At 42.1% G+C, this 25107-nt stretch overlaps 3 protein-coding genes across 6 annotated transcripts in view; 2 read left to right on the top strand and 1 right to left on the bottom strand.

The window, feature by feature from the left end:
* The first annotated feature begins 641 nt into the window (after positions 1-641).
* On the top strand, positions 642-11510 carry anapc5 (anaphase promoting complex subunit 5). Of its 3 annotated transcripts, none has more exons than XM_088618821.1 (17): positions 642-1209; positions 1858-1937; positions 2164-2273; positions 2863-3085; positions 3690-3756; positions 4490-4591; positions 5302-5492; positions 6030-6111; positions 6388-6480; positions 7015-7196; positions 7559-7694; positions 8215-8289; positions 8866-8987; positions 9335-9442; positions 9630-9777; positions 10405-10567; positions 11068-11510. In XM_088618821.1, exons 1-17 carry the CDS (start codon positions 1009-1011, stop codon positions 11277-11279), a joined length of 2295 nt encoding a protein of 764 aa, XP_088474947.1. In that variant the 5' UTR covers positions 642-1008; the 3' UTR covers positions 11280-11510. The 3 variants fall into 3 exon arrangements, with proteins under 3 accessions (XP_088474947.1, XP_088474948.1, XP_088474949.1); XM_088618822.1 differs by having other exon boundaries at positions 643-798; XM_088618823.1 differs by having other exon boundaries at positions 1085-1209; positions 1842-1937.
* Positions 11511-20092: 8582 nt separating this feature from the next.
* lrrc75bb (leucine rich repeat containing 75Bb) overlaps positions 20093-25107 on the bottom strand; it is a 46033-nt gene continuing 41018 nt past the window's right edge. For both annotated transcript variants that reach the window (XM_088618833.1, XM_088618832.1), the window contains exon 5: positions 20093-23909. In XM_088618833.1, the coding sequence (XP_088474959.1) occupies positions 23321-23909 (589 nt within the window). In that variant the 3' untranslated portion in view covers positions 20093-23320. The remainder of the gene's footprint in view (positions 23910-25107) is intronic.
* Positions 22835-25107, top strand: part of LOC148641605 (glutathione hydrolase 1 proenzyme-like) — a 67913-nt gene continuing 65640 nt past the window's right edge. Inside the window, exon 1 of the mRNA XM_088618826.1 lies at positions 22835-23157. The gene's annotated coding sequence lies outside the window, so the exon portion shown is untranslated. The remainder of the gene's footprint in view (positions 23158-25107) is intronic.

Raw genomic sequence — 25107 nt, 5'->3', positions numbered from 1 at the left:
TGAAATGTAAGCTTTGATAGGTTTGCAAATTTGTAGATAACAGTAGAAAAAAAATAACGGCATGGAATCTAAGAAGCTGAAATAAGTGTCTTTTCCATCGAGGGCTTATCCAGCCTTTTCCCAGCCCATTCTTGCAATTCAGGGTCACGGGGCAGCCGGAGTCTATCCCGGCAAACAACAGACACAAGGCGGGGTACACCCTGGACAGGACGCCCGTCCAGCGCAGGGCCAGCTTTCCCAGAAACCAGTTAACCCACCAGTATGTTTTTGGACTGTGGCTCGAAACGCCCGCCACGGGGGAGCATACAAACTCCATGCAGACAGAAACCCAGACCCAGTATTGAACCCCGGCCTCCAGCTCTACGAACTGGCGGCGATATCAGCTAAAGCCATTTTTATCAAAAGCTTCAGAGTAGAAAGACGACGAGGGCTTAAAAGCTGGAATCATTTTAAAATGGGGAAATTGTGTTAACAACGATTTAGATTTAGCTTGCGCATTTTGCCTATCGTACGTAGTTTATCTTAAAAATACATTATCCAGTGTTTAAAACAATTGCACTGCAACAACCGTGACAACGTCAACGCCCCTCTGTCGAAACGTTTAAGAGAAAATTTGTCGTTAACTTACAGCGGTTAATCAATCGCAGAGTAATCGATATAAAGCGGCCGCCGCAAACACATCGATTTCTCTTCCTCACTGTTGACTCCCCGGCGAAGGATTGTGGGAAGCGCGGCTGAAGGCGTGGTTATGTTGGTTCATGTGCAGTGGCGGTTTCGTCTTGGCAATTACAAACATCTGTACGAATAAAAAAAATCAAGTTCAGTCTGATGTAGTCTGTGATACGTAGCGTCTTTGCTGCGGATATGTAAGTTCTGGGAGAATATTTGCTGCTAACGCAGTGTTTATTCTGACCGGGAAGCAGCATGCATTCAACAGTGAATTGCTGAAACGTTTTCGCAAGCGATCATAATCGTCATTGGTTTTTAGCTTCTGGGTGCTTTCTTGCCATGGCGAGTGTTCACGAGAGTTTGTATTTCAACCCCATGATGACAAACGGGGTCGTCCACGCTAACGTGTTTGGGATAAAAGACTGGGTGACCCCCTATAAAATCGCCGTGCTGGTGCTCCTGGACGAAATGAACTCCTCCAAGTGCATTAGCTTCCTGGAGCGCAGACGTTTGAACAAACTCATCTTGCCTCTCCAGCAGGTAAAATAATGTAGGATTGGGAATTGGGGACTGGGGATTGGGGATTGGTGTGGGGGGGCGTTCATTTGTTTTTGAAGAATGGGGCTCTGTAGATGGCAAGAATAAAAGATAAGAACTCGTGTGCAAGTGACAAGCTGGAGAGATAATGAAAGGAGATCTGGATCATAAACTCCCTTTTTGTATTTTTTTTTACATTAACTGCGTTTGCCCATCAGAGAGAAAATAAAACTTGTGAATCGTACCCACCATCTTAAGGGATCTATTCCTCACAATGACAACGTTACCGTTTCGGGAAATTCGTTTTAACGAGTTAGATTGGTGGTTTTGCTTTGTGTCGCACAGTGTCGCAAAATGTCCACTTACTGTAGGCAGGTAGTCTCACAATTATGTAACGCTGAGGCGCAAAATACAGGAGCTTGGAATGCTTTAAAATGACTATTTTATAAAAAATAATAAACCTGGACAGAAAATAACACTTAAGTATAAGTGCCATAAAAGCGATTTGCGATTTTGTTATGACACTGACATGTTGTGGAGTGAATGCATGTTTAAGTTGTGATTTTGCACTTTTAAACCACGCTGAATCCCTTGAACCCAATCATTATGTTAAATTGGAGTCTTATTCCGACAAGGAAATCTTGTTTTCAGGGCCCAGACATGACTCTTGCTCAGCTCTTGAAAACTGTGGAGGAGTGCTGTTCTCAGCTGGCATATGCTGTGAAGTTAAGGTGAGGTGTTTTAAGATAAAAAGCTTTTGTTTTATATTACAAAAATGAGACATGTCATTCATGAGACATTTGATACAGAAAATGTTTGATACCAGTTCATTTTCTTGAATGTTCCATCTCGTCTTCTTTATGCCTTTTCACAAAATACTGTAGGATTACTGTACATACACTGTCTGTGGTGGGATCTCTTTGAGTAAAATTATTTTTCATGTGCAATTCCTTGAAGGCTGCATGTGATGGCAGAAGGGGAATTGAAGGATATGGAGTCTTTTTTTGATACACTTCCTAATCCTTTTAATGAGAGGGATTCAGAAGCCTACAAAACCAGTGTTGTTGGTAAGTAATACCCAGAGAATTATTGTTCAAACATATCTCAATTTGATCTCAATTTACCTTGTATGTGTTAATGATCACAGAGGAGTTTGGTCATTTTTATACTTTGATTTTGTGGGCTTTGGTTGCCTATTTCAATTTTATTAATTATCTGGACAACTGTCAAGCTTCCCAGCAAACGTCATGCTCTGAGAATTTCAGTTCTCTAGAATGAAATACAAATGTTACTTGTTAGAATAGTCGTTTCATCTAGGAGACACCATAGTATAAATAAGGCATACTGTTCATGAAAAGCAGTTCAGACTCATTTGATGCAGGAGAGGGATGAGCTGTCTTTAAAATTAACAGATTAGGAGATGTCAAGCCCAGTGATAGCCCATCAGAGGACATATCTCCCCTGTTTATTCCAGTACATGGCAACCCTTTGCTCCAGCTAGCTGAGCCTTAAATAATGGATCTTCAGTAGCAGGCCCAGTGAAGTACAGTATGCATCAAACTTGAATGACCTGGTAGAGCAAGGTTTGCTCATCCAGGCCCGGTGAGCTCTTGTCTCCAGTTTCTCATGGATGACGGCCGTGTGTTGCCTTTCTAGGGCTGTTTGTGAGGCACATGCTGTTGGCCTACAACAAGCTGTCTTTCAGCCAGGTGTACAAGCTGTACACCGCTCTGCAGCAGTACTACAGTCACTACTACCAGGACGGGGAGGAGAAGTCGGGTCCTGCCTTTCAAACGGCTGATGACACCGACATGGACCTGACCAACCCCGAGGACACAGGGGGGAAGATGGAGAAGGAGGAGCTGGACTCTTCACCTGGGCAAGTGCAATCAAATCACACCTGCAAATCAGATTTCAATGTTTAATTCAATGTACCATTGCGTGAGAGTGAAGTGTCATCTATTCCAAGCCGCTAAAGAAATGAAAGACCTATCGTGATTGTTATTCAAACCCAAGAGCGTTAAATTTGATGTGTGACTATAAATATTAGTAAACAGTGATAAAAGCTTATTACTATATATGATTGCAAATGCATTTCCATGTTTAAATCTCTATGGAAATTACAATATATTATTATTGCATCATAATAACATGCATTACACTGTTCGCGAATTAACATAGTGAAGGGATATCTAAAATACTAGTATTATATCTACTCTGTTGCGAAATTTGTTTTGAAATTTTATTTGGAAAGGAGTTTGATATATACTTTTTAATTTTTAATTTAAACAAACGTTTATAACCAGCAAAAGTGTTTATCTTTGTGTACTCTGTTTTGTGGTGCCAGAAATTTAATACAAATCTGCAAGTTCTGAAGTCTGTGTGTTATGCATGGTCTTACTATAACACTTAGCTGGTGGCCAGCTCTACACGTTTTATTGCTCTTGAATCTCTGACCTGTTTTCTTATTTTGTTTTTGGTAGAGATGAGAATATCCCCAGCAGAGGCCCACTTTCTCAGAAGCAGGCAGAGTACTTCCTTGCCAGACAGGTTAGTATTCCCGCTGCTGGTATTACAAGGTCAGTAGTACAATAGCACAGCCAGAACCATCTGTGTCTGCGTGGGTCTTAATGCCCCAGTATAGTGATGGGACACTATACTGTTGCAACACTCCATGGATAGTGAAGGGCATGACAAGGCACAGAAAGGTGTCATGGCCATCCACTGCAACCAAGGAAGTCTCCAGTCGTGACGACGTCTCGTACCGCTGGACCCAGGCTACTGAGGTCGAGAGAGTGGGACAGCCCCAGTGCCACAGCTTTCCTACTTCAAAAAGCTCTCCTGCACTGGTTTCTTCATGCAGCTCATCCTTCAGACAGATGAGCAGCACAAAGTACAACCTTCATCGTCGGACACTACGGACAACCATCGGATATGATCCACGTGTCACGGTGAAGGAGATTTTATTATGTCAAGAGCAGGACAGAACATATATTTATAACCAACCCACAAAGTCAACTGCTAGCCGGGTTGACTTTGTCATGATATCCTCTCTCCCAGACTCGGATGGTAAAAAAAATAAAAATAAAATCACAGACTCTTTAATACAAAGACACGGTACTATACAAGTGGCACAAAACTAATGTGTAACTAAATTAAGCAGAGCGGACCCAGACTGACCCATGAATTACGACTCATTTGTTGTGAAAGCAATCTATATGTGCCTTACGAAAGAGCCCCGTGCATGTTTTTCATTTCTGAAAAAAGTTGTCCCCTCTTCCAGGCATATTTGTTGAAAAACGACGAAAACAAAGCTCTGGCACCAGCAGCTCTGCAGGAAGAGCTTAACAACATGCTGAAGTTCAATCCTGATTTTGCCGAAGCGGTGAGGCTCAGCTCTGTTCTTAAAACTGTTTTGGATTCCGTTTTCTTATCGCAACATTTATGTGTAAAACACATTCCCCATAGTGACTTCTGTTTTGATGGTGCTGGTAGTTTTTTAGGCCGTTGCTAATGTGCAGACAGAGCCGTGGGGAAGAACAGGCTGTAGGAAGAGCAGAGTAACATTTTGTCTCAGCATTAGATCCGTCAGACAATGTGCAGCGTGTGTAATGAGTTGAGGCAAGTTGTGCGATAGAACGTTCTACAGAGTTGGAATTCTAATAATAACAGCAGCCTGTCAGAGCTGTTAAATCACAACCTGTGACACATGGGATCTCCGGTGTATTTTCTTCGTGTCTTCCCAGTCTCTCATTCTCCTCCTTGACAGAGGGCGAACTTGTTAAAGGGGTGAAACGGAAACGAACTTAACAATCAAACCGGTTTATCCCTTCTCCTAACAAGGGGTGGGTGGTCTTCTTAGACTGCAGCTCAGTCTTATCCTTCAGTAGTCGTTATTTCCGATGCCCCTCAGCGGTCTGGGATCATCTCAATGAAATACAGCAAATCTATGTATGTGGGCGCCCTGCTGTTTTTTTTTTAATGCCGTTTTGTTTTTCCGAGACCGCACTATAAGAACGATGTAAAGGGCGAAAGCAGTCGGGATGACACTGATGTTTCTGAATTCCTGCTTTCTCCCCCCTCCCTCCTGTAAAGCACTATCTGAGCTACCTGAACAGCATGCGTGTCCAGGATGTGTACATCTCCACGCTCAGCCTCCTGCATTACTTCGACCGGCTCATCCTCGCGGGGGGAGATGGCAAGAGCAGCGGGGACGAGGGCTGTGGCCGCAGCCTGCGCTACGCCGCCCTGAACCTCGCGGCCTTGCACTGCCGTTTCGGCCATTAGTAAGCCCCTCTCCGAACCCGGGTTCCGCTGCACGGGACCAGCTGTTCCTCCAGACGGCGCCTCTCTCGCTGGAGCCCGATTGAGAATGGGAGGAACTCGTGTGTAGATGCTTAATGCTTGGGGAAATCGACGGTCGGATTATCCTGGAATCGGTGCAAATTATTTGCCGCAGATGTTAACCAAGCGCAGTCTTGGCCTTCCAGAGTTTATTTTTGGTTGATCTCCAGATATTTTTGGATATTAGAATCACATTCTTTTTATTTATTCATTTAAAAATGAATAATTGTTCATTTTTAACGGAGGTTTGTTTTTTCATTTGTGTTCTTTTTTTTATTTAAGGTTTCATTTCAGATCTGTTTTTCCAGATGTGCACCGGTGGTCTCCTGAGCACAGAAAAGATGTATAGATGTTGAGGGGGAGATTTTCTGCCATCATAATGTTTCCTTAGCTCACGTGTTACAGATTATACACCGCCTGTTATTTACCTATAAACGCTATGTAAAAACAACAACATTCTCACTGTTGTTTAATGTCAGTCAACAGGCAGAACTGGCTCTGCAGGAGGCCATCCGTATTGCCCAGGAGTCGAATGATCACATCTGCTTGCAGCACTGTCTGGTATGACCTGCACAGACTCTCTTGTGGAGGGGAGGGGGAAGGTTCAGGGGAGAATTGATCAATCACTCAACAATGGTCAGCAAGTAGTAATTAGGTTTGTGTTTGTTACAGGCAAAGATTAGAATTTTGAGATGCGGAAATGTAAAGATGTTTTATACTATGATTTTGATGTTGGTTTCATATTCATCCCTATATGTTCAGTATATTCAACTGTTTGCCTCTTCCGTAACATGATCTTCAGCTAAAGGGTATACCTGTGTTTGCTGTGTGTGTCAGAGCTGGCTGTACCTGCTGGAGCAGATGAAAGGGTCTGACAGCACTGCCCTAACAGAGGACTCCGTGAAAATGGCAGTGCACTTCTGCTTACCGGTAGGGCTGATCAGATGGCGATAAATGGGCGAATACCCCCTGCTGGGACAAAAAAACAAGTGAACCCTGGGGTCCTTGCTCCAGCGTCCAATAGAATCTCACGCTTTTATTTCACTTGTAATCTGACTTCCTGTCCGATTCTGTACAGTCCAAGTAGGGATGGAACATAAAGTAAATGGGTAAAAATGCTCTTGTGAATGAATGTGCCCTCATATCTTAATATCCTCCTAGCGCAGATGGTGTCATTCGTGTTCCTCTATTTTGAGGTCCAGTTGCGTTTGCTGTGCTTACATCAAACGTTCTGTGTGACTGCAGGATTGTACCAAACAGGCTTGACGCATGTTTTATTTTGGTCGGCGATTAAAATTTTAAACGTGCATTTACTGTGATATAATAGAAAAATAATATAAATGTAGGCACTTCTGCCCATCTAGCATCATGGAAACCCTTTTTAAACTGTGGTACATATTCTTCTTTTACCTTCTTTGCTTCCTCACAGAAGGATTCTAGTTAAATTTTCTTTTCCTCTTTTAGTATTTGGCTTCGCTTGGAATTCAGTCTTTAGTACAGCAGGGGGCGATCGGGGGTAAACCTGCCAATAAGCTGATGGAGGCTTTGAAGGACACTGACGTACTGCACTGGAAACACAGCCTTTCAGAGCTGATCGACATCAGCTTAGCTCAGAAGACAGCCATCTGGAGACTGTATGGAAAGAGGTGGGTAATATATCAAGAAATGATCTCTTCTGGAGCTTCATTGTAATGTATTCATGGTTGTCTGTGACAGGGATGGCACATGTGAAAGTGAAATTGAGTTTTCTGTGCCATTTGCCTGCAAAATTGATTGCGTTGGTATTTTTTGCGTTTCACAAAAATACCATCTCTATTGTTGGTTGATGTGGTTGTTTATAATGATATTGTAACTTATAATTCTGATGGTTAATGGAAGCCTTAAGATTAGTTCAAGTTCTCTGCTTGGCCCTCTCCACCCGTGGTGTTTCATGGGGGGAGCCCAGTTTTCTAGATGTGGGGGCCCAGGGGTTGTTCAGAGCCTTCTGTGTTTCTGTGTGGTCTTCCAGCACCATGGCTTTGCAGGAGGCGCAGCTGCTTCTGAACATGAACAGCCTGGAGCCGGTGAACTTTGGGGTGCAGCAGAACAACACGGAGGCCTTTGCCGTGGCCCTGTGTCACCTGGCGGAGCTGCACGCCGAGCAGGTGAGACCGGTGCAGCTCGCGGGCCTCGGCTTCACTTGTCGCCTCGTGTGTTTGCTCTGGATGCCTCTTCTTCCACGAGCCCCTTTCCTGAAATCCAGATCTGGGGAATGGCGTTCACCTGTGCTTTTTGTCCCCCTCCCCCTGAGTCGTTACCTTGTGACGATGCAGGGGCGCTTTCCTCCTGCAGTGGTAGATCACTTTATTGGCCTATTTCTTGCATTAGGAACTTGTCTTTTTCGCATACCCCAGCGTGCTTTTCATGAGACACAGACAGGGAGAGAAGCTTGGGGTCAGCCATTGTACAGCGCCCCTGGAGCAGTTGGGGTTAAGGGCCTTGCTCGGGGGCCCAACGGGGTAGGATTTCTCTGCCGGCTGCGGGATTTGAACCAGCAACCTTCCAGTTGGTGCAGATCCTTAGCTACAGAGCCACCGCTCCGCCCCGCCTGATCCCCGTAGGATCTAAAAGCACGTGCCAACATGACATCGCCAAGCCCGGGCTCTTATTTCCATCCATCTCCAGGGTCTGTTCGGCGCAGCTTCCGAGATCCTGGAGCACTTGAAGGAAAGGTTCCCTCCTCACACTCAGCACGCCAAGGTAAGGAAGGCTTATTCTCAACAGCATTCCGCTACTTGGAAGCTAATTTTCCTAAAGCCGAAAGCTTATCTTAGCTTGGTCAAGCTGTTTTCGTCATGTAAGGGAAGTGAAACTGTGCCACTTCAATTTAATAGACAAGACAGTTGCCGTTCATAAACTCAGTGGTTCCCAACCTTCATCCTCCCATAGATCCCTGTTTTCTGCTTTTCATGCCAACCGGGATTTTAATTACTTCACTTTTAATTGGTCTCTGCTTGCTTTTCAAGACCTCTTGTTTTCTGAAAGCAGTTTGTGATGAGCATCAACCCTGCACCCATTTGTGTTTGGAAGCAGATAGACCCATCCAGAATCAATAGTGTTGTTTGTGCTAGTGCCCGTATCATTCCCACCAGTGATGGGGAATTAATTGGTAATTAATTGGTGCCCTATTAAGATTTGTTTAGATAGAAATTGAGGAGCCTCCACTCAGCACCAGTCTTCACTTAATGTCTTTGGGAAGGGGAACTTCTTGCACCTGGAACTTTTGGGAATGAATAAAGGATTTCCGTCGGTGAGTTTCATTGCCCTTCTCTGCAGCTGTGGATGCTGTGTGACTTGAAGATTCAGTTTGAGAGGGCCATGAATGATGGGAAGCACCACTTTGCAGACTCCTTGGTGATGGAAATAGCTGCCCTGAATGAGACCGAGGGTTTGTACAGGTGAGAGACCTGCTGGCTTGTGCGTTGATGCTGTTCTGGACTTGAATCTGTTGCACTCCAAAGAATATCTACTGTATAATATTATAGGTTTATACAGTATTTCATCTTGTCATCTGTTTCAAAAAATGTGTAGAAAAAAGGAAATAGTAATACATTGAAGGCATTTACCCTTGCTTAGGAATTTTATAACCTAAGATGAACTCCTTCAAGTGGAACCAACACAGCCCTGGTCTTGTTTGTTGAGTGACCACCCATGAAAACAACCAGAGGTGCTGACTTTTCAGAGGTTCTTTCAGTGCTCATTGGAAGAACGAGAATAAACAGGTGTTTCTTTCTCTTTTGAGTAGGAAAGCACTTGTGTTGAAGGCTCAAAACCAAACCACAGAGGCCTATAAAATTCTCCAGAGATTGCTGCTTTACTGTGAGAAAACAAAGTGCACAGAAATGGTCATTAGGTAAGTTTCCATCTCCACATCTTCTGATATTTCTCCAGTTTTGTATTTGCGCACTTACTATATGTTTAAATCATTCAAACAAAAACATTTTGGAGATTCCATTTGCCCGTTTCGTGAAATCGCCGATTCCACGATGAACGCTTGCCCTTGTGTGTGGGTTACCAGCAGTGCGGTGTTGTCGTTGCAGGGTAATGCTGTCGGTTGCCGAGCTGTACTGGCAGTCCTCCTGCTATGCCACTGCCCTGCCTCTGCTCCTGCAGGCCCTGGCACTGGCCCGGCAGTACAACCTGCAGTACCTGGCCTCCGAGACCATCCTCCACCTGGCTTTCTCGCAGGTCCGATTCCTGTTACAGCTGCCAGGTGTACCTTGTGTGAGAGGCCACATGTAAACTGTACAGCTCCCTGTGCTTTTTAAAGCAAGCTTGTGATACTGGGTTCCATGTCAAATGGAAATGATAAAGGTCTTCCTTTTTACTCATAACTGACTCATTTATTTACCTAGCTTTCCTGAGCTGGCAGCTGAAGCTTGCAGTCTAGGTTTAGGGGTGATGGCCAATCGCTTGAGGGTAGTTAAGTTTCCGATGTGTAAATACAGTGTAGGGGTAGTGGTTAATTTGAAAATATTTTGCATATTCTTTTTTTTCCCACCTTACAGAGATCATGTTGGGAAAACTAGTAGCACATGGCGCAGTTTTCTGTGTAACCCTACCCTGTTTGTGACATACTGTATTGCAGTATGTCTTTTATAAGCTATACTTCAGTCAGTCCTCACTTCTGAGCTTGATTATCACATGCTGTAACGCTGTAATGTCATTTCCCCGAACCACACCGTACTGTAAGAGCCCAGTTTCAAATGGCAGCTGTGTCTCTGGATCTAATAGAAGTGGAGTCTGAAAAGCTCCACTGCTGTTACATCCCGTAGTTGGCCGTAGTTGGATTTTTTTCCTTTTCTTTTCCTGTAGCTCATGCTTGGAATTCCAGAGCAAGCTTTGAACATCCTGCACATGGCCATAGAGCCCATCCTGGCCCACGGAGCGGTGATGGACAAGGGCCGGGCCATGCTGTTGGTAGCCAAATGCCAGATTGCCATTTCTGCTTCAGAGCCAGTGAAACAGAAATCCCAAGGTGCATTTCTAAATGTTGTCGCTTTTATTGCTAATCTTTCTGAAACAAAAAAACACCGTCTGAGGTTGATTGCCTGAAATTTTGCTAGAGTGGTTCTCAAACTGCAAATACTTTGGGATGCCTTTTAATTTCTTAGGGAGACAGTTATGTATGGGTATAACAAAAAGGATGCTACCCTGTTCTTGAAGTCATACATAGTGGCAATGTTATGGTGAGGTTCTTGGGGTTGCAACGTTGGATGGTAAGTCAAAATATTCAGTTTAGTTCATTTTTTTCCCCCCCACAGTAAGAGAATCCTGGATTATTTATAGACCACTCATCAGGAGGTTCCAAGTGGTTTTCATTTTTACAAGCCACACACAAAGAGTAGGCAAACATTTGTTCACAGCTCCCTAGCTGAGCTGTAAAGAGTTACCCTGGTTAATTTCTCAGTTTGTGCCACTGATGGAGCATGCAGTGCTTGTCCCCCAGTGTTGACCTCTGTCATGCTCTGTTTCCAGCTCTGGAGGTGGCTATTCAGAGCCTGGACGAAGCCCGGACGTATTTTGTGAAAGTGGACTGCAAGGAGAGGCTGCGTGATGTCTTTTACCTGCAAGCAAGGCTGTACAATTCCTTAGGAAGGACCGCGGAGAGGAATGAGTGTGCCATGCAGTTCCGCCACCTGAACCAGGAGCTCCCCTCTCACGGAGTGCCTCTGATCACCAGGCTGTGAGGAGCAGGTACTGCTTCTGAGGAACACACTGCCTCCAGTTAGGAAGGCGCCCATGTCTTTAGTGTTAATGACAGAGTTATTAACCAGCTGACTGAGAACATTTCAACACAGCAGCTAACCTTTGAGGTGCCAAAGTACATGGGAGTGAATTACAGGACAGAATTACAGAACGTCTTCATTTTTTTTGTCACGTACCCTGCATTTTCTTTAATAAAATGAATTGGCATATGAGATGTTTACACTTGAAGGGTTTTGTTATTAGAAAAATAAAGATTTTAAAAACGTGTATCTAAGAGCAGTCCATACAGGGGGTAGAAATTGTTTTTCCCAACCCTCTGCACCATTTGTGAAGTGCACTTTTTTTTTTTGTTTTCCGTTCTTGACGAAAGTGATTCGCCATCAAGTCAAAGAGCTAAAAACACTGCCAGCTGCTAGCAGTTCTTCAGGCCTCCAAGAGCAAAGGGCAAGACAGGTCTGCGAAGAAAGATCCAGGTTTCGTTTTCTTTCCAAAAATCAGATTTCTCTTGAGGGACACCAGTGGTTGATTGGGTGACGTGTTCGGTTCGTCTTTGTTTTCTGCATCCGCGCTGCCACGCTGACTGTCCCACGAGCTCTAAGAGCTGCCCCACACTCTGCCACAGAGCCATGCTGTATGGCAGTAGTAGTCACTGGGTCCAAACCAGTTAAGCTCTGTGCTTTACTGTGCAGCGGTCTGCGTGTATCGGGTGAAAACAGAACTGTAGGCTCTTGTGTTGTAGATCCCAAACCATGGCAGATACCAGTGAGCTCTCGGCTTTCCATTCTGTGAAATCTTCAGTACCTGACCCTCAAGTACAGTGGATTTGAAATAATAGGAGAGCAGCAGAGTCAACTGCCTAAGTAACCAAATGACCACTTATTAGTCTAGTGGGGGTGTACTCAAGACATTGATAAGTTTAGCTCTCAAGACATTACCTGTGTAGCCGCATGGAAGAGTTACAGTACAGGAACAGTTTCCACCATATTTTCCTAATAGCGTCTGTCTCTCTAGTATTTCAAGTACTCTAGTCTCCGTTCTGCCTGCCTGGCCAATGAATGCAGTTGTTGAACATCTTTGTTTGACTTGCTTGTCAGACATTTCAACAGCGCTGCCCCATCGTGGGCAGCACTACCGCATTACAGGAGGGGCTGCTTTTGCAAGCTCTTGCCACCTTGAGTCCAGGACTTGTGCTGCAATGGGGAAAGCTGTCCAGGACTGTATGTGGCTGGCATTATTGTTTATTTATGAGGGCCAGCATTTGATGCACATCCCACATTTAATGGCTGTTCTGTCCCAGGATGCCTCTGTGATATGACCTTGGTCTGTGACCACCAGCAGTTTTCAAACTGGGTATTCCCACTATTAGGAAATGGAAAAAAAATGAAATAAAAATGCATATAATAGCAATAAGATACCAGTTACCAACAGACAAAAATTCTGTTGGAATAACATCACAAAATTAGACACAGCTGGTCACTAGGTGTCACTGCATCCTAATACATTTGCTTTCCTATTAATCTGGATTTAGATTAGAGCTCAATTGTTTCTCATTCTCTTTAGACTTTAGAGTTCCAGTGTATGGCACTAGATTTAAAGCGTGGTATTGGGTTATATATATCACCATTCATGAGTGATTACACAAGCAATAGTTTTTCTGAAATGATCACTAATAGTTAAAATCATTGAGTTTTTAAACAAGGCATTTTGTCCTCCCTTAAATGAATAGTGAGAAACTTTCAGAAGGTTTCTGCTCTTGCAAGATCAGGCGAGCTGCCAGTTGTGCTTTATTTTAGGAAGCTATGTAGATATTCAGATGCAGGGTGAAATACAAATGTAATGGTGTGGTAAGAATGAAGCCTTTGTAGTTTTATGTGGATGACATGAAGTGGCTCTTTTATTTGAAAATTTGACCTTTCTCAGTGTGTTGAATACCACAATCGAGTATATAAATTGACTTGGATTCTGTTTTCAGTCCTTTGCTCCCTTGGTATTTGGCTTTTGTGTTACAAGATGTTTATCAAGACTTAATTTTAGTTTTAACATTAACTTTGTTTTTGTGAATCTTTCTCAATGCCCCAATTGTTTTTTTTTTCCCTGCAAATGATGTGAAATAGGGAAACCTAAACAATTTGGGGTTTTTGTTCCACCTGAAGAACTCCAGAAGATGTTGTGTTCATACAAGTTCAATCTTGCTTTTGTGAGCTTTAGGACGCATTTGCATTTTCATTTGCTGAGATTCTGTTTTTTCTTTTTTTATGTTGTTTTTTTTCTTTTTGAAAATGTTTAAAGTTAAAGTTCATTGTTGCGTTTGGATAATTCTTAAAAAAAAATATTGGATCTTTTTCAGACAAAATACCTGTCTTAAAATTCCAGGAGCATGTTTGGGGATAGATGTCCTGACTTGCATTACCAGATGAGTTCTCCAAAATACTAGTGCACATATGCTTTTTATGTGGGTTCGTACTGACTGAGTGCATTTGAGCGGTTTATACTGTAGATTTGCCAGTGACAAGAAGTTTCTTACATTGTGCACTTAAGAAGAACTGGAAAGCTTTCTGAGGTCGCTGGATTAAGTCACTGTGTTGAAAAGAGGCTCATGAATCAAGCAGCTCTCTGTCAAAGTTAGTTCGGGCATTGCATCTTATCTGACAAACATTAAAGTTTTTGCGGATTTACTGAGTGGTGCCTAAAAAAAAGATCTGAATAGATTGTTGTAGGTGGAGGATAAGTGTCATAGAAAAATGAAGGCAAAATGCACCTTTATCTCTCCTAGTATATGACCAGGTGCCATTTCAATTGGTGAGTTTCATTGCCCTTGAAGTAGTAGGTTGTCATATCCCAATGTATTAACATATCCTAAATCTACTAACCGTTAATTGAAAATTTTTTGAATCAGTGCTCTAATAAGAAGTAACAAAAGTCCATTCTGCAGTTTCTAGAAGTTTCTAGTGGCATGACCTCTTTCAGTGCTGTATGATACAATGCAGATCAACCAGTTCGTATGTTTTATTGGTTCATAAGCTAGTCTGAGAACACCACCTTTCTTTCTGTCAGGTGCCTGTACTGAATACAAAGAGCTCCTTGTTGAAGAAATTTGAAGTAACTTGCTCTTAAGTTTCCCAGTCTTTAAAGATGACTTCCACTTCCTTGCCAAACTGGTTAGCTGCATCCCATCATTTGTTGACAAATTCTTATTGTAGATTTATTGTTCTCTTTGAAAGGCGTGGTTGTACTGCACTTTGACATGCTGAAACAAAAGGTCTGTTGTCTGTTGTGTTGTCTAAAAAGGTGAATTGTGGCCAAAAACCTATCAAAAATGCACCAGAGATAACACCTGGAAGTGATTGATCTTATTCGATCTTCCGTCACCTTGCGATTACACGGTAAAGTGAAAACTGAGTGTTCCCAGTTTATAAAACAATTTTTCTACTAAAGGCTCTCAGGAGGATAAAGATGAAGAGTAATAATGTGTAAACGACTTGGCATGTGTTAGGAACGTCCCAATGGTATCTTTCTTCCACTTGCAAGACAATGCTCAGTTTTGCCCATGCGAAGCTGAAATACTGATAGACATCTACATTGCATCAGGATTACTCTGCTCTAATGACTTGCTTACTGGGGTACATCCTAAGGTAATAAAATGGCTTCAGTCAGTCCAGAATTCTGCACCTCCTGCGTGAACCGAAAGTGCTCTTCCTAGTCTTTAGAGATTTTGGGTGGTCAAGGCTAGATTGAGGGTCTGGGATATTCCTTCTTATAGATATTAAGTGATAAAGATGTAAATTGTTTTAAGGTAGCATAATAAATAACTAGCACACACACCTTACTTATTGTATAGAGATATTAAGCATTACCTAAGCTTGTATTTTAAGGTAAGTAGCCTGGTAGCTATGGCTAACATTATGGAATACTTAGAGCACCGAGCACTAAATTCGGGGATGTTTTTTCCCCCCATTAAGTTGCTATTCAGTGCTTAAGAGCTGCAGTTCTGCAGTTTTTATGGCTATTTTTCATTTAGCAGCCCATTAAGTCCTAAATAAAATAACTATTTGAATTCTTATTCCAATAATTAGATCAGTTCAGGTAATTAAAATAAACAATAGCAGGTAAGCACACGAACGTCATCTTGGATGGGCTTGTGCTGTGACCCTAAGCAAGCCGATGAGACTCGTGACGATATACTAAATGTGCTTCAGCTGAATTGCACAGACGAGTGCCCTAGATCCCCCTGCCCTGGTTCCTACACGTTCATAAGTCATTAATCCTGTTCAATTGCTGATGTCAACCAGTCATCTCCCTGGGGGTAGTTTTTATTTTTCAATGCAGAACATCTCGCCTTCCCAGCGAGTCTTAGCATGTGAGCTTGGCCTGCCAGTTCTTTTTCCTTGTTCCGAAACCATCTATAAAACTTTTTTCATGTCAAGGTTGGTTTTTCTGATACAGAATGTGTGCCTTCAGGGATTAAGCACCTTCCATTGGCCTTGAATTATAGTTTTAAGACTATTAAGGAGCAATTAGTTTGCTGACTACCATTTTCAGCACATCTTGGAAGTGTAAGACACAATTTAAAAAATACCTTGAAAATTGAAAGCATTAGTATCTAGCAAGCGTCCCTTTTAAAAGCCTTATTTGAATCGATGAAAGCATTTCTGCTTCCAAAGAACTTGTTTGACAAATTCCTATGAAAGAGTTTTTTTAAATTTCCATCAGCCCTCAGGTCTTATTAATATTATTACTGTGTGCCCAGTATATACTACAGGATAAGATAAGATCACTTTATTGGCCATATACAATTTCTTGTATTAGGAATTTGTCTTTTCGCATGCCCTGACTTGCTCTCCATGAGACACACAGACACAGACAGGGAGAGAAGCTGGGGGTCAGAGCGCAGGGTCAGCCATTTATACAGCACCCCTGGAGCAGTTGGGGTTAAGGACCTTGCTCAGGGGCCCAGTGGAGTAGGATTCCTCTGCAATATCCTGACTTATGCAATGTAGTTTAAAAATGCAGATGATTATATTTTATAAGAAAAGACAGGACTAGTGTTGTTTGCGTGTCCAGTTCTGCCGGGGCATTAAAAGTGCCTTAACAGTAACCACATTCAGACTGAACTTCGAATGCATCTCTGTTTTTTGAGTGGAAGGACACAAAATGCTCTTGATTGGGGGGGAAAAGAGAAGTCTGTGTCTGCTCCCTGTTTTTTAGCAAAGAAGCAGCAGCAGTGTCCCCCTGGGTGCTTATCTTCAAAGGCATTTCATCAGTGTTCTCCTGGATACCCATCTTAACAACTTAACAACTTAAGAACTTTATACATGTGTTCTGTATTGCCTTAGGTTTTCATTTTCTTAAGCTTTGTTTTGTTTTCAGTAAATATATTATTGTTGCCAATTATGTAAAAGTATCACAGCAGGAGAGGTTTTGGATACCATTCCCCAATGAGCCAGGACTTTGTTGATAGTCAAAAGAGAACAACATGGTTTTAATTAGGAACTTTAATTAGGCAATGAGATGTGACTGGTCTGCTAAGTTTCCAGGGAAACAATGGGAAAGGAGACATACTGGGGGAATTAAACTAAGTGCTCACAACAGGACAGGGCATTAGAGAGTAGCTGCAGAATGTGACTTGAAAATGAAATAAGACTTTGCTGCGTGGTCACCCAGCAGTGTCTGTTTATGAAAATATTAGAGAGGAATGAAACAAGTAATTGGATGAACGTGGGAATGCTGGCTTGATACAAACATGGTAAAATCCCTATGCTTGCGGCCGCTAACCCCGAACATGTGCATAATATTAAGTAGCTTTCAAATTTAGATTCCTTTTTTTCTGATGGATGACTTAGCCTCTGTGAAATATTATTCCTTTAATTTTTTTTTTCCATATGTCTGGGTTTTATTTTCTTTATAAGGGTGGTTTACGAATAACCTACCCAAAGACCGGGGAAGTGCTGTCATCTCATTGGAACTTTGGCCTTAACTGTTGTTAAACGGTTCCATACAAGTCATGTCTGAAGGATAATACTTCTGCCAGTTTTACTAGCGAGAGTTCAGAAAAGACATGTTTGAAGAGGATATATCATTTTTATGATTTATTTGTATGTCATCACAGACTCTTGTTTGCTCTTGAAATATCAGTTTTATCTATAAGTCATAGGGCTCCAGTTATTCAGGGTTTTGCGAAATGGGAAAATGTTTATATGAGCTGCTTTGTGCCTGACAGAAACTTGATGAACCTGATGTTAAAATGACCTTGTAGGGCGAACCCTTGCAACCGCATGCGTTTGCCCAAGAGTTTAACCAGAGCTGAAGGCTGTGCTCTTGAACTCCAAGCAAGAAAAGAAAATATAATGGGATACAGACCTCAGACTTCATATGCATGCATGCATCTGTATTCACACATGTATGTCTGCATAAATTGTACATATATAAGCAGTTTTCAGTCTGTTCTCCATCGATTTTAAAGAGGTTTTGCAGTCTTCATTCATAGATAAAAGAAGCTGAAGGAAAAAAAAAAACTAAATGAAAACCGAGTAGGCAGAAACAAAGTTCAAGACCAAACTGAAGCGGAATCGAATCGTCGAAGAGAAACCCCAAAGCCTGTTACAAGCAAAACTGGCAAAATATCTGGTTTGTGAGATACATGTCCGTGCCAGATCTGTTGTTGTAAATATTGTTATAAAATGTTTAAATTTAAGTTACATGAACCACAAGAAGTATCCTTTGGGTTTCTGTGTTAGATTGAATTCGAAAAGCAAAGGTGTTTGAAATGCAAATTAAAAAGTAAAAGGAAACGAATCCTTGCACTGCCACTAGATGGTGCTTGTGAATCATTTACCTGTGCTAAAATGGACATCTCGGGCTCCAGCATGGATTTTTCGCTGCTCCATTGCTATGGAATGAGAGACAAATGGTTTCATTCTCTTCAAATCTGAATTTAAAACTCACCTTTTAACTAGGGTCACTGTCTTATTACCGTTTATTCTGTTTTTTTTAATTTTATTCTTCTCCATTGTATTGTTTTGTTCTTCCTTTACCACTACGTACAGTGTCGTTGGGTTGGGAAAGGCACTTTATAAGTAGAATTTGTAGTTGTTGTTGCTATTATAATTGAAGGGATTAATAGATGGTTTGTTTAATTTGTTGTTGTTGAAGTAGATTAATTTACACTAATCTGCATCAGTTTACCTCTGCAGGGATGTAGTTATATTTTCCATCTAAAATGTTTTGTATCGTTTCTCTTGCAGTCTTCACGATGGTTTCATTTTCTCGGGTAGTTTCTTGTTCAGGTGGGTGGAATACCTTCTGAAGGAAGTTGTTGCAAAACCCTCGATATGCTGTACTTTATGGTGCAGTTTGAAGGTGATACAGCAGATAATTCTACAGAGGTCCTAAGGATTTCAGATCAGCTCTACAAATGCAGAGCTTGTCGAGCTTTCCTGGTTTGCCAGCCACTTCGGGGCTGAAGTTTGTGGTGTGTGTGTGTGTGTTCATCGTCAGTGGTGCTTCCTGTCGGGGCTATCTGCTGAAAAGGCCCCATTATCATTCTCGAACACGAGCAGTGTCGCTGCCTCTAACCTGCTTCCTGCAGGGCCCTGCTCGCCACCTGAAGAGTAGCCCAGCAGGATGCAACAACACACAGGGCTGGCCTTGTGAAAGGGTGGGGTACAATGCACTGTCTCCACAGCAAGAGAGCGCAGCTTGTGAACTATCTCTGTATGGAATTCGTCGACTTTAAGGACAACACCACAATTCCATTTCTGCCTGGTCTATGTGGTCACAAAGAGGCTTAGATTCCAAAGTTTTCTCCAAAGACTTCTGAAAGTGCTACATAATTCTAGAGTCAAGCAGTCGTGGGCTGCAAAGGAACGGCTGTGAAGCCTTTTGCGGGTCCACTGCCAAAGACAACACCCGAACTGTGAGGAAAAGAGAACCCTGTGCCATGCTAGCTGTGCCAACTCACACCACGTCCAATTCAGTGATGCAGAACTTGGTGTTGTAGAAATACAGGTTCATGCACAGATAAAGCAAATGCATACAGTAGGCAGCGGTAAACTGCTAGGGTTTCTTGGCATGTTTCTCTTTTGGAAACTGAGCATGTAATGCCTGCATGGACCGGAGCAAAACCAGAAACTTTGAATCTGTCTCAGACTTACTGTTTGATGCAGTCCAGTGCCTTTTCCCATGTAACTGGAGTTTTGACCATTAGAGGAGATTATAACCCTTGCGAAATAACACTGATCTTTTACGCACACAGTATTTTTTTAAATTCTTAATCCTTTCCAATTCCTGCATTTACCAGAAGTGGGGCGTCAGAACCGCAGTGTTTATTTTTTGATGATGACATTAATTAGTGCTAGTTTTTGGTTTAAAGTTAAACGCTGAAAGCAATTTCTAACTTTTTTGGCCTACCGCTCACAGTTCTAGGAATCTGAAACTTATAGAGCTGAGGTCAAAATTCATCCATCCAGATTTAGTCTGTGAGGGTCATGGCTGAGGCAGTGTCATGTTTGTCAAAGCTTGTTACCAAGTGAGAAAGGTCTTAAGGTTAACTCTACTTGGGGGTGACTTTATATCTGCTGTAAATACCACTTAAGAACAATATAAGATCTGTGCTTATTTTAAAATAAACTCGCCACATGATTGCACACCCACCACTAGGGTGTTTGCAAGAGCTGGTTTTATGTGTAGTGTAAGTAAGAACAGCTGTGGTTCTTCAGTACTCGAAGATGTTGTTTTGCACCTTGAAGTTTACAATTGATTTGTTTAATAGTATGATGCACATAAATGAATAGCACACCACGGTTTAAATTATTTATTGAACAAGCTACAAACATGTCTTGTTTAGTTTCAGTACAAGTACACAGTGAGTAATGGCTGACGTGCACAAAATTGGTATCCTGGTACCGTTAAAAAAACAAAACACAACATACAAATAGGGCCGGTATTGACTCTTCCCTGCGTCCCACAGTCGGAAACAGAAACCGCCGAAATCAGTGTGTTTTGGGCCTCTCCCGTTTTAGAGACGCAAAGGACTGAGTTTTTGCATTTTACTCCACGTGTTTGATAATTCCAATGTTTCAGTCTTCACAGTTTGGCAGGGGAGTGCATTGCCTGCCGGTATGCTCCATTTGTTAGGTGTCACTTGCTATCTGTACTTCATTCTTCCAATCTGTCTCCGCTCTGCTGCTTGTCAGTACCTTGTAGGAGAGTTTAAATATCTGAAGACGCTATTTGTAATGCTACATTGTCATTAGAGTATAAGACTGCTGTCACATTGCTAATGTATTTTAACACCTTTTGTTTAGTTATCAAAAAGGATCACATAACAGTACTGTCTATATTATGCCAATAGAGTCATAGTTTCTTAACACATACAATAGATATTATTAGCATGTATCATGAGTATGATTGCTAGTTATCTGTATATATTAAAACTATGATTAATGTAGACACAATTGGTGGACATTTCATCCTGGCATTTTACAACCCCAAAATGGAAGTTCAAAGTGTTATCTTTCTTTTTGCATCATTCATTGTGATGTTTTTTTTTTAAGCACAAATGGGTTTCTTAAAGCTTCTTTCGTACTCAGCATGAATACGAAGGTTCAGAGTTCACACTGATGAGTTTACTACCATATACCGTCCAAGCATGAGTCTCCTACGGTGCAGAGCTCAACGCCTTAGCCGTGGATCAACACAAATTCAAAGTAGTGTTTAGCAGGTCTGAGCTCCTCTTTGTATATCTGAAGTTTGCACCAGATACCAATTTATAGGGCAAACGAAAACAACATTTATACTTGAACAAGGAATTGTAAAACTATAAAAGAAATAACCAAACAACGTGACTCACACGAAGCACCAACAGGCTGTAAAATACCTGAGGTAGTGCAAACTATAGAGCAGCTGATATCTAGAAGACAACAGAAAGCCTCAGAACACATATCTTACTGCTACCCTACTGAAATTGTGCAGTAAACGGCAAGCAATAATTAGATTTCTTCAGCTTAGTGACTCAAGTTTACTCCAATTTAACAGTCTCATCAACTTTTTTTTTAAATACAACCATACAGTTCAGCCATAAAATACAATGAAATATATTCCTTACAGCACATTTCAAACGCATGAATAACAATACCTCGCACAAAAGGCTATAAGATACTCAAATCTACACACATGTGCACGTGCACACACACAAAATTGTGTAACCTATTTTTTTTCCCTTCTTTCATTCGCTTATACTAGAGAATTTTTTGCATGATGCTACATTTCTGGGGTTTGGAATAAGGATTTTAGCCTCATACATATCTGGTAAACATGTTTCCAGTTTCTTATGCTTATCTAGGAGGACGTTTTATTAAGAAAAAAAAAGCCCTGCGCTTGTATTTTCTTTTTCTGATGCTCTGTAAAGTACAGTATTAAATTGTGTTTCCTTTAACTTGGGCTCACAGTGATGGTATTTGGTTTGTTTTTCAGTGCAGTAAGACACGGAGTGTACATTTACATTCTGAGGTTGTCTCATCGGTTGGCACAGTCCATCCTCACTGGGTTTCACACAGGCACCGCAAGACAATCAGACCCTCAGCAGCCCTCTCTGGATGAGCAGCTGTGAGCGATGACACAGGCTCAGCCTCATAATTAACAGGACCTTCAGAGAAAAAAACGCCAGGATTTGGGGATTCACTGGTGCTGAAGTTTGTCTAAAATAAGACCTACTTGAGCATGTCCGCCTGTATGGCTGGCAACTGTAACGAGTGAGGATTTCATTCCTTTCTGATTTGATCTTATCTTGTATCTTAGATTTTTTTTAATCATGCACTGTATCAAAAGAAAAAAAACGTAGGACACTCTTTTGCAATAAAGTTGGCATACATAATAGAAAGGAAACTTAAGTACTGTCGCTCATAACTAGAAGCATAGCCAATCCCAGTTAAAACTGTCATGGATAATAGATCATTAGCAATGTGGGGCTGTACCAGATATTTAAGTGTTGTTTCAATCACGGTGAAGGCTGGAAAAATAAATTTAAATCTTAAATCTGTGCCTTAGAACATTTTTTTTACATTCTCAATTTGCCTGTAAATAATGATTTACTCGTAAATAATTGTAAAAATGAAATAAGTATTATGCTAATCACTATAAATTGGTAGTTTAATAGGAGGTTCTTAAACAAAATGTTACATTTATATAATTAGTTCTTCTCTTAGTTCATGGCCCCAGATTTCACCCAACTTCAACAATCTTTCAAAATGCCTGGACTTTATATCTTATTATAAAGAAATGTGAAATAGACTATAGGATTCTACAACTTAAAAAAAAAAACATTTTTAGCCTCCGATGATAGATGTTATCCTTCATTTAGATCCTGCAGAATTTTTTGATTGCATTGTTTAATGTGACTTCATAAGAAAAGGCTATCAGCAAACCATACCATAGCACTGTATATATTTGCACCATCATTGACATTTCTAGGGCTAGTACAAGTGGGGAAAAAAAGCCTCGACTCTGCAGTTTGCGTAATTCACGTGACTTGTCAGCTGTATAGTCTGTTGAGCTTGTTTCACGTCTGTTGTTGAGAGATTAACGGAACTCACACACACACAATGTCCCGCTAGACCAAACTGACAAGAGACGGGCTCAGTCCTGGTGGTAGAGATTGTTTAGTCTCTGATGCACAACTAAATCCAGCTACTATGCTGTTCTCACATCGAACCTTCTGATCCGTCTGTTCACACTGGAGCTTCACCCTAAAGTTCTCAGGCTTTTCTTCACCTGACTTTCCAGAGAAAAGGGAGCACCTTCTCAAAGTCTCTCCACCCTCCAATGAAACCTCGCCTTGCTTCCAGGAGCCCCATCAACCACGCGGTAGGTGACTATACCGTATTGAGTTTTCTGGATGTGAAGTATGGGTGCTGTGTTGGGACAAGCTTTCAAATGTATGGTATTAACTCATACTTGCCAAAGTAGGCAACCAGACGTGGGGTAACTTAAAAACTGAGGGGAACCTACTTGAGTTAGTCACCTGAAATCACCTCTCACAGTAGTGTAGCATTAAGCCCTGGGAGACACTCTTTTCTGTCAGTACCCAAGGCTCCAATTCCAGCTTGTCCTCCTCTTCCTCCTCGTCCTCCTCCTCTTCTTCTTCATAGTGACTGGCCTCCTCGATGGAGGTTTCCATGTGGTAGTCATAGGGCTGGCCCTCGGTGTACTCGTAGATGGTGGGCAAGCTACTCTTGAGACTGCAGCGTCTGCGCAGGGCTACCAGCAGGGGCTGGGGCATGGTGAAAATGTCCACGTTGTTGCCCATGTCGATCCAGGCCAGGCTGGGGAACTTCTTGGGTTCCTTCATGGTCTCGGTCAGGTCTTTGACGATGGCAGTGGTCAGGCGATTGCCATTCAGCGCCAGGTTGGTGAGCTTGGGCAGGGAGCCCAGGAAGGGCAGCAGGAGGCGGAGGTTCTCGTCGTGCAGCTCGGTGAAGCTCAGATCGACCGAGGCCACAGCGTCTCCGTTGTTTTGGAGGTAGTACGCCACCCGGTGGACGTCTCTGCTCGAAAGGGGAATGCCAGACAGATCGACCGAGTCATTGGAGAGCTTCTTCTGCAAGGTGGTTTTAAGACTGAAAATTGGAAAACAAAACAAGGGAGTGTGAGATGTCATGCAAGTCGAATGAGCTTTGATTTTGTCTTTGAGCCTCCAGAACAGGAGTTTTCTCTTTCTCAAATGCATAGGTTGCTGTACAACAGGTTTTTGCCCTGAGTCTTGTACATGCAACAGGACAGTAACTAGAAAATCGGAACTGGGGGACAGAAAGTCAGCAAGATATCCAAGTGTTTGATAAATAATAGCGTCTGAGGTCTGTCGACTGGGTTTTAATCTGTTTTTATTTGGGTATCATTCCCCTTAGTCTGGAGCACTTCCAATGTTTCATACTGCCAAGTCTTGTTTAGTAATGAAGGAAACGCTATTTGTACTACTGAAAACAAAGTCTTGAACTCACTTGGTCTTTGGAGAATGGTCACACTGGGTGAAGTTGCAATGGACATGTGCTCAGATTACTGATAAAATGAGAAAAGTAGTAATTGTTTGAAACCCCAGTGGCAGGGAAACAGGGTTGTTTTGATTTCTGTAACCATTATGCAAACACGAATACATATTTTCCATTCATTTCTGTGTAACAGAAAGATCACAAGACTTTTTAAGGGTAGGTTAAGACATGTATCACATCACCACTAACTTTTCAAATAGGGAAATTCAAACACGTTAACTGGCTACAGCTCAGAACAGTTTGCTCCTTTTTCCAGAAACTAAATTCCCTCTATGGAGTGTCACCACCTATGCAGGAGTCTTCAAGGTGCGCAGAGGTGAGAACAATGTAAACCCCTCACTTCTCAGCTCATTGCTGATTGGAGTAGATGACAAAACCCCATGCCCAAAGGTACCAGGGAAACTGCAGGGGTCTCTGAGTCACTTAGTCAAGAGATTCCTGCCTAACTAACTCTACCCTACTCTCAGCAGCGCTCAGTCAATTGTGCATCACCACCGGTGGAGTTACAGTCTCGGTCAGCTAGTGACATGACCCAGACTTGAACCTGTGATCGCAGAGGTTGACTTGGGTGAGCACCTTTACTGACTACGCCATGCTGGAGGCCTAACATAGGCACTATCATAATTAGGAACAAGTAAAAGGTTTATTCCATGCTGAAAAAAAAGAAGAAAGAGAACACAACGTTTCGGCCGTGGAGCCTTCTTCAGGTGTGATTTTGATAGGAGGCTGTTTAATAATTTTTTCTGTCTCCATTGAAAACATTTGTTGT

Source organism: Lepisosteus platostomus, chromosome 24 (assembly GCF_059453375.1).
Source record: "Lepisosteus platostomus isolate fLepPlt1 chromosome 24, fLepPlt1.hap1, whole genome shotgun sequence".
Classification (NCBI taxonomy): Eukaryota; Metazoa; Chordata; class Actinopteri; order Semionotiformes; family Lepisosteidae; genus Lepisosteus; species Lepisosteus platostomus.
This window is presented reverse-complemented; position numbering and strand designations above follow the sequence as displayed.

Bases quoted from the DNA above. Each gene is read 5' to 3' on its own strand.
- anapc5 (XM_088618821.1), top strand. From the start codon at position 1,009: ATGGCGAGTGTTCACGAGAGTTTGTATTTCAACCCCATGATGACAAAC. The intron at 4,592-5,301 runs GTGAGGCTCAGC...CCTCCTGTAAAG, and splicing joins ATCCTGATTTTGCCGAAGCG to CACTATCTGAGCTACCTGAA. The intron at 7,695-8,214 runs GTGAGACCGGTG...ATCCATCTCCAG, and splicing joins CGGAGCTGCACGCCGAGCAG to GGTCTGTTCGGCGCAGCTTC.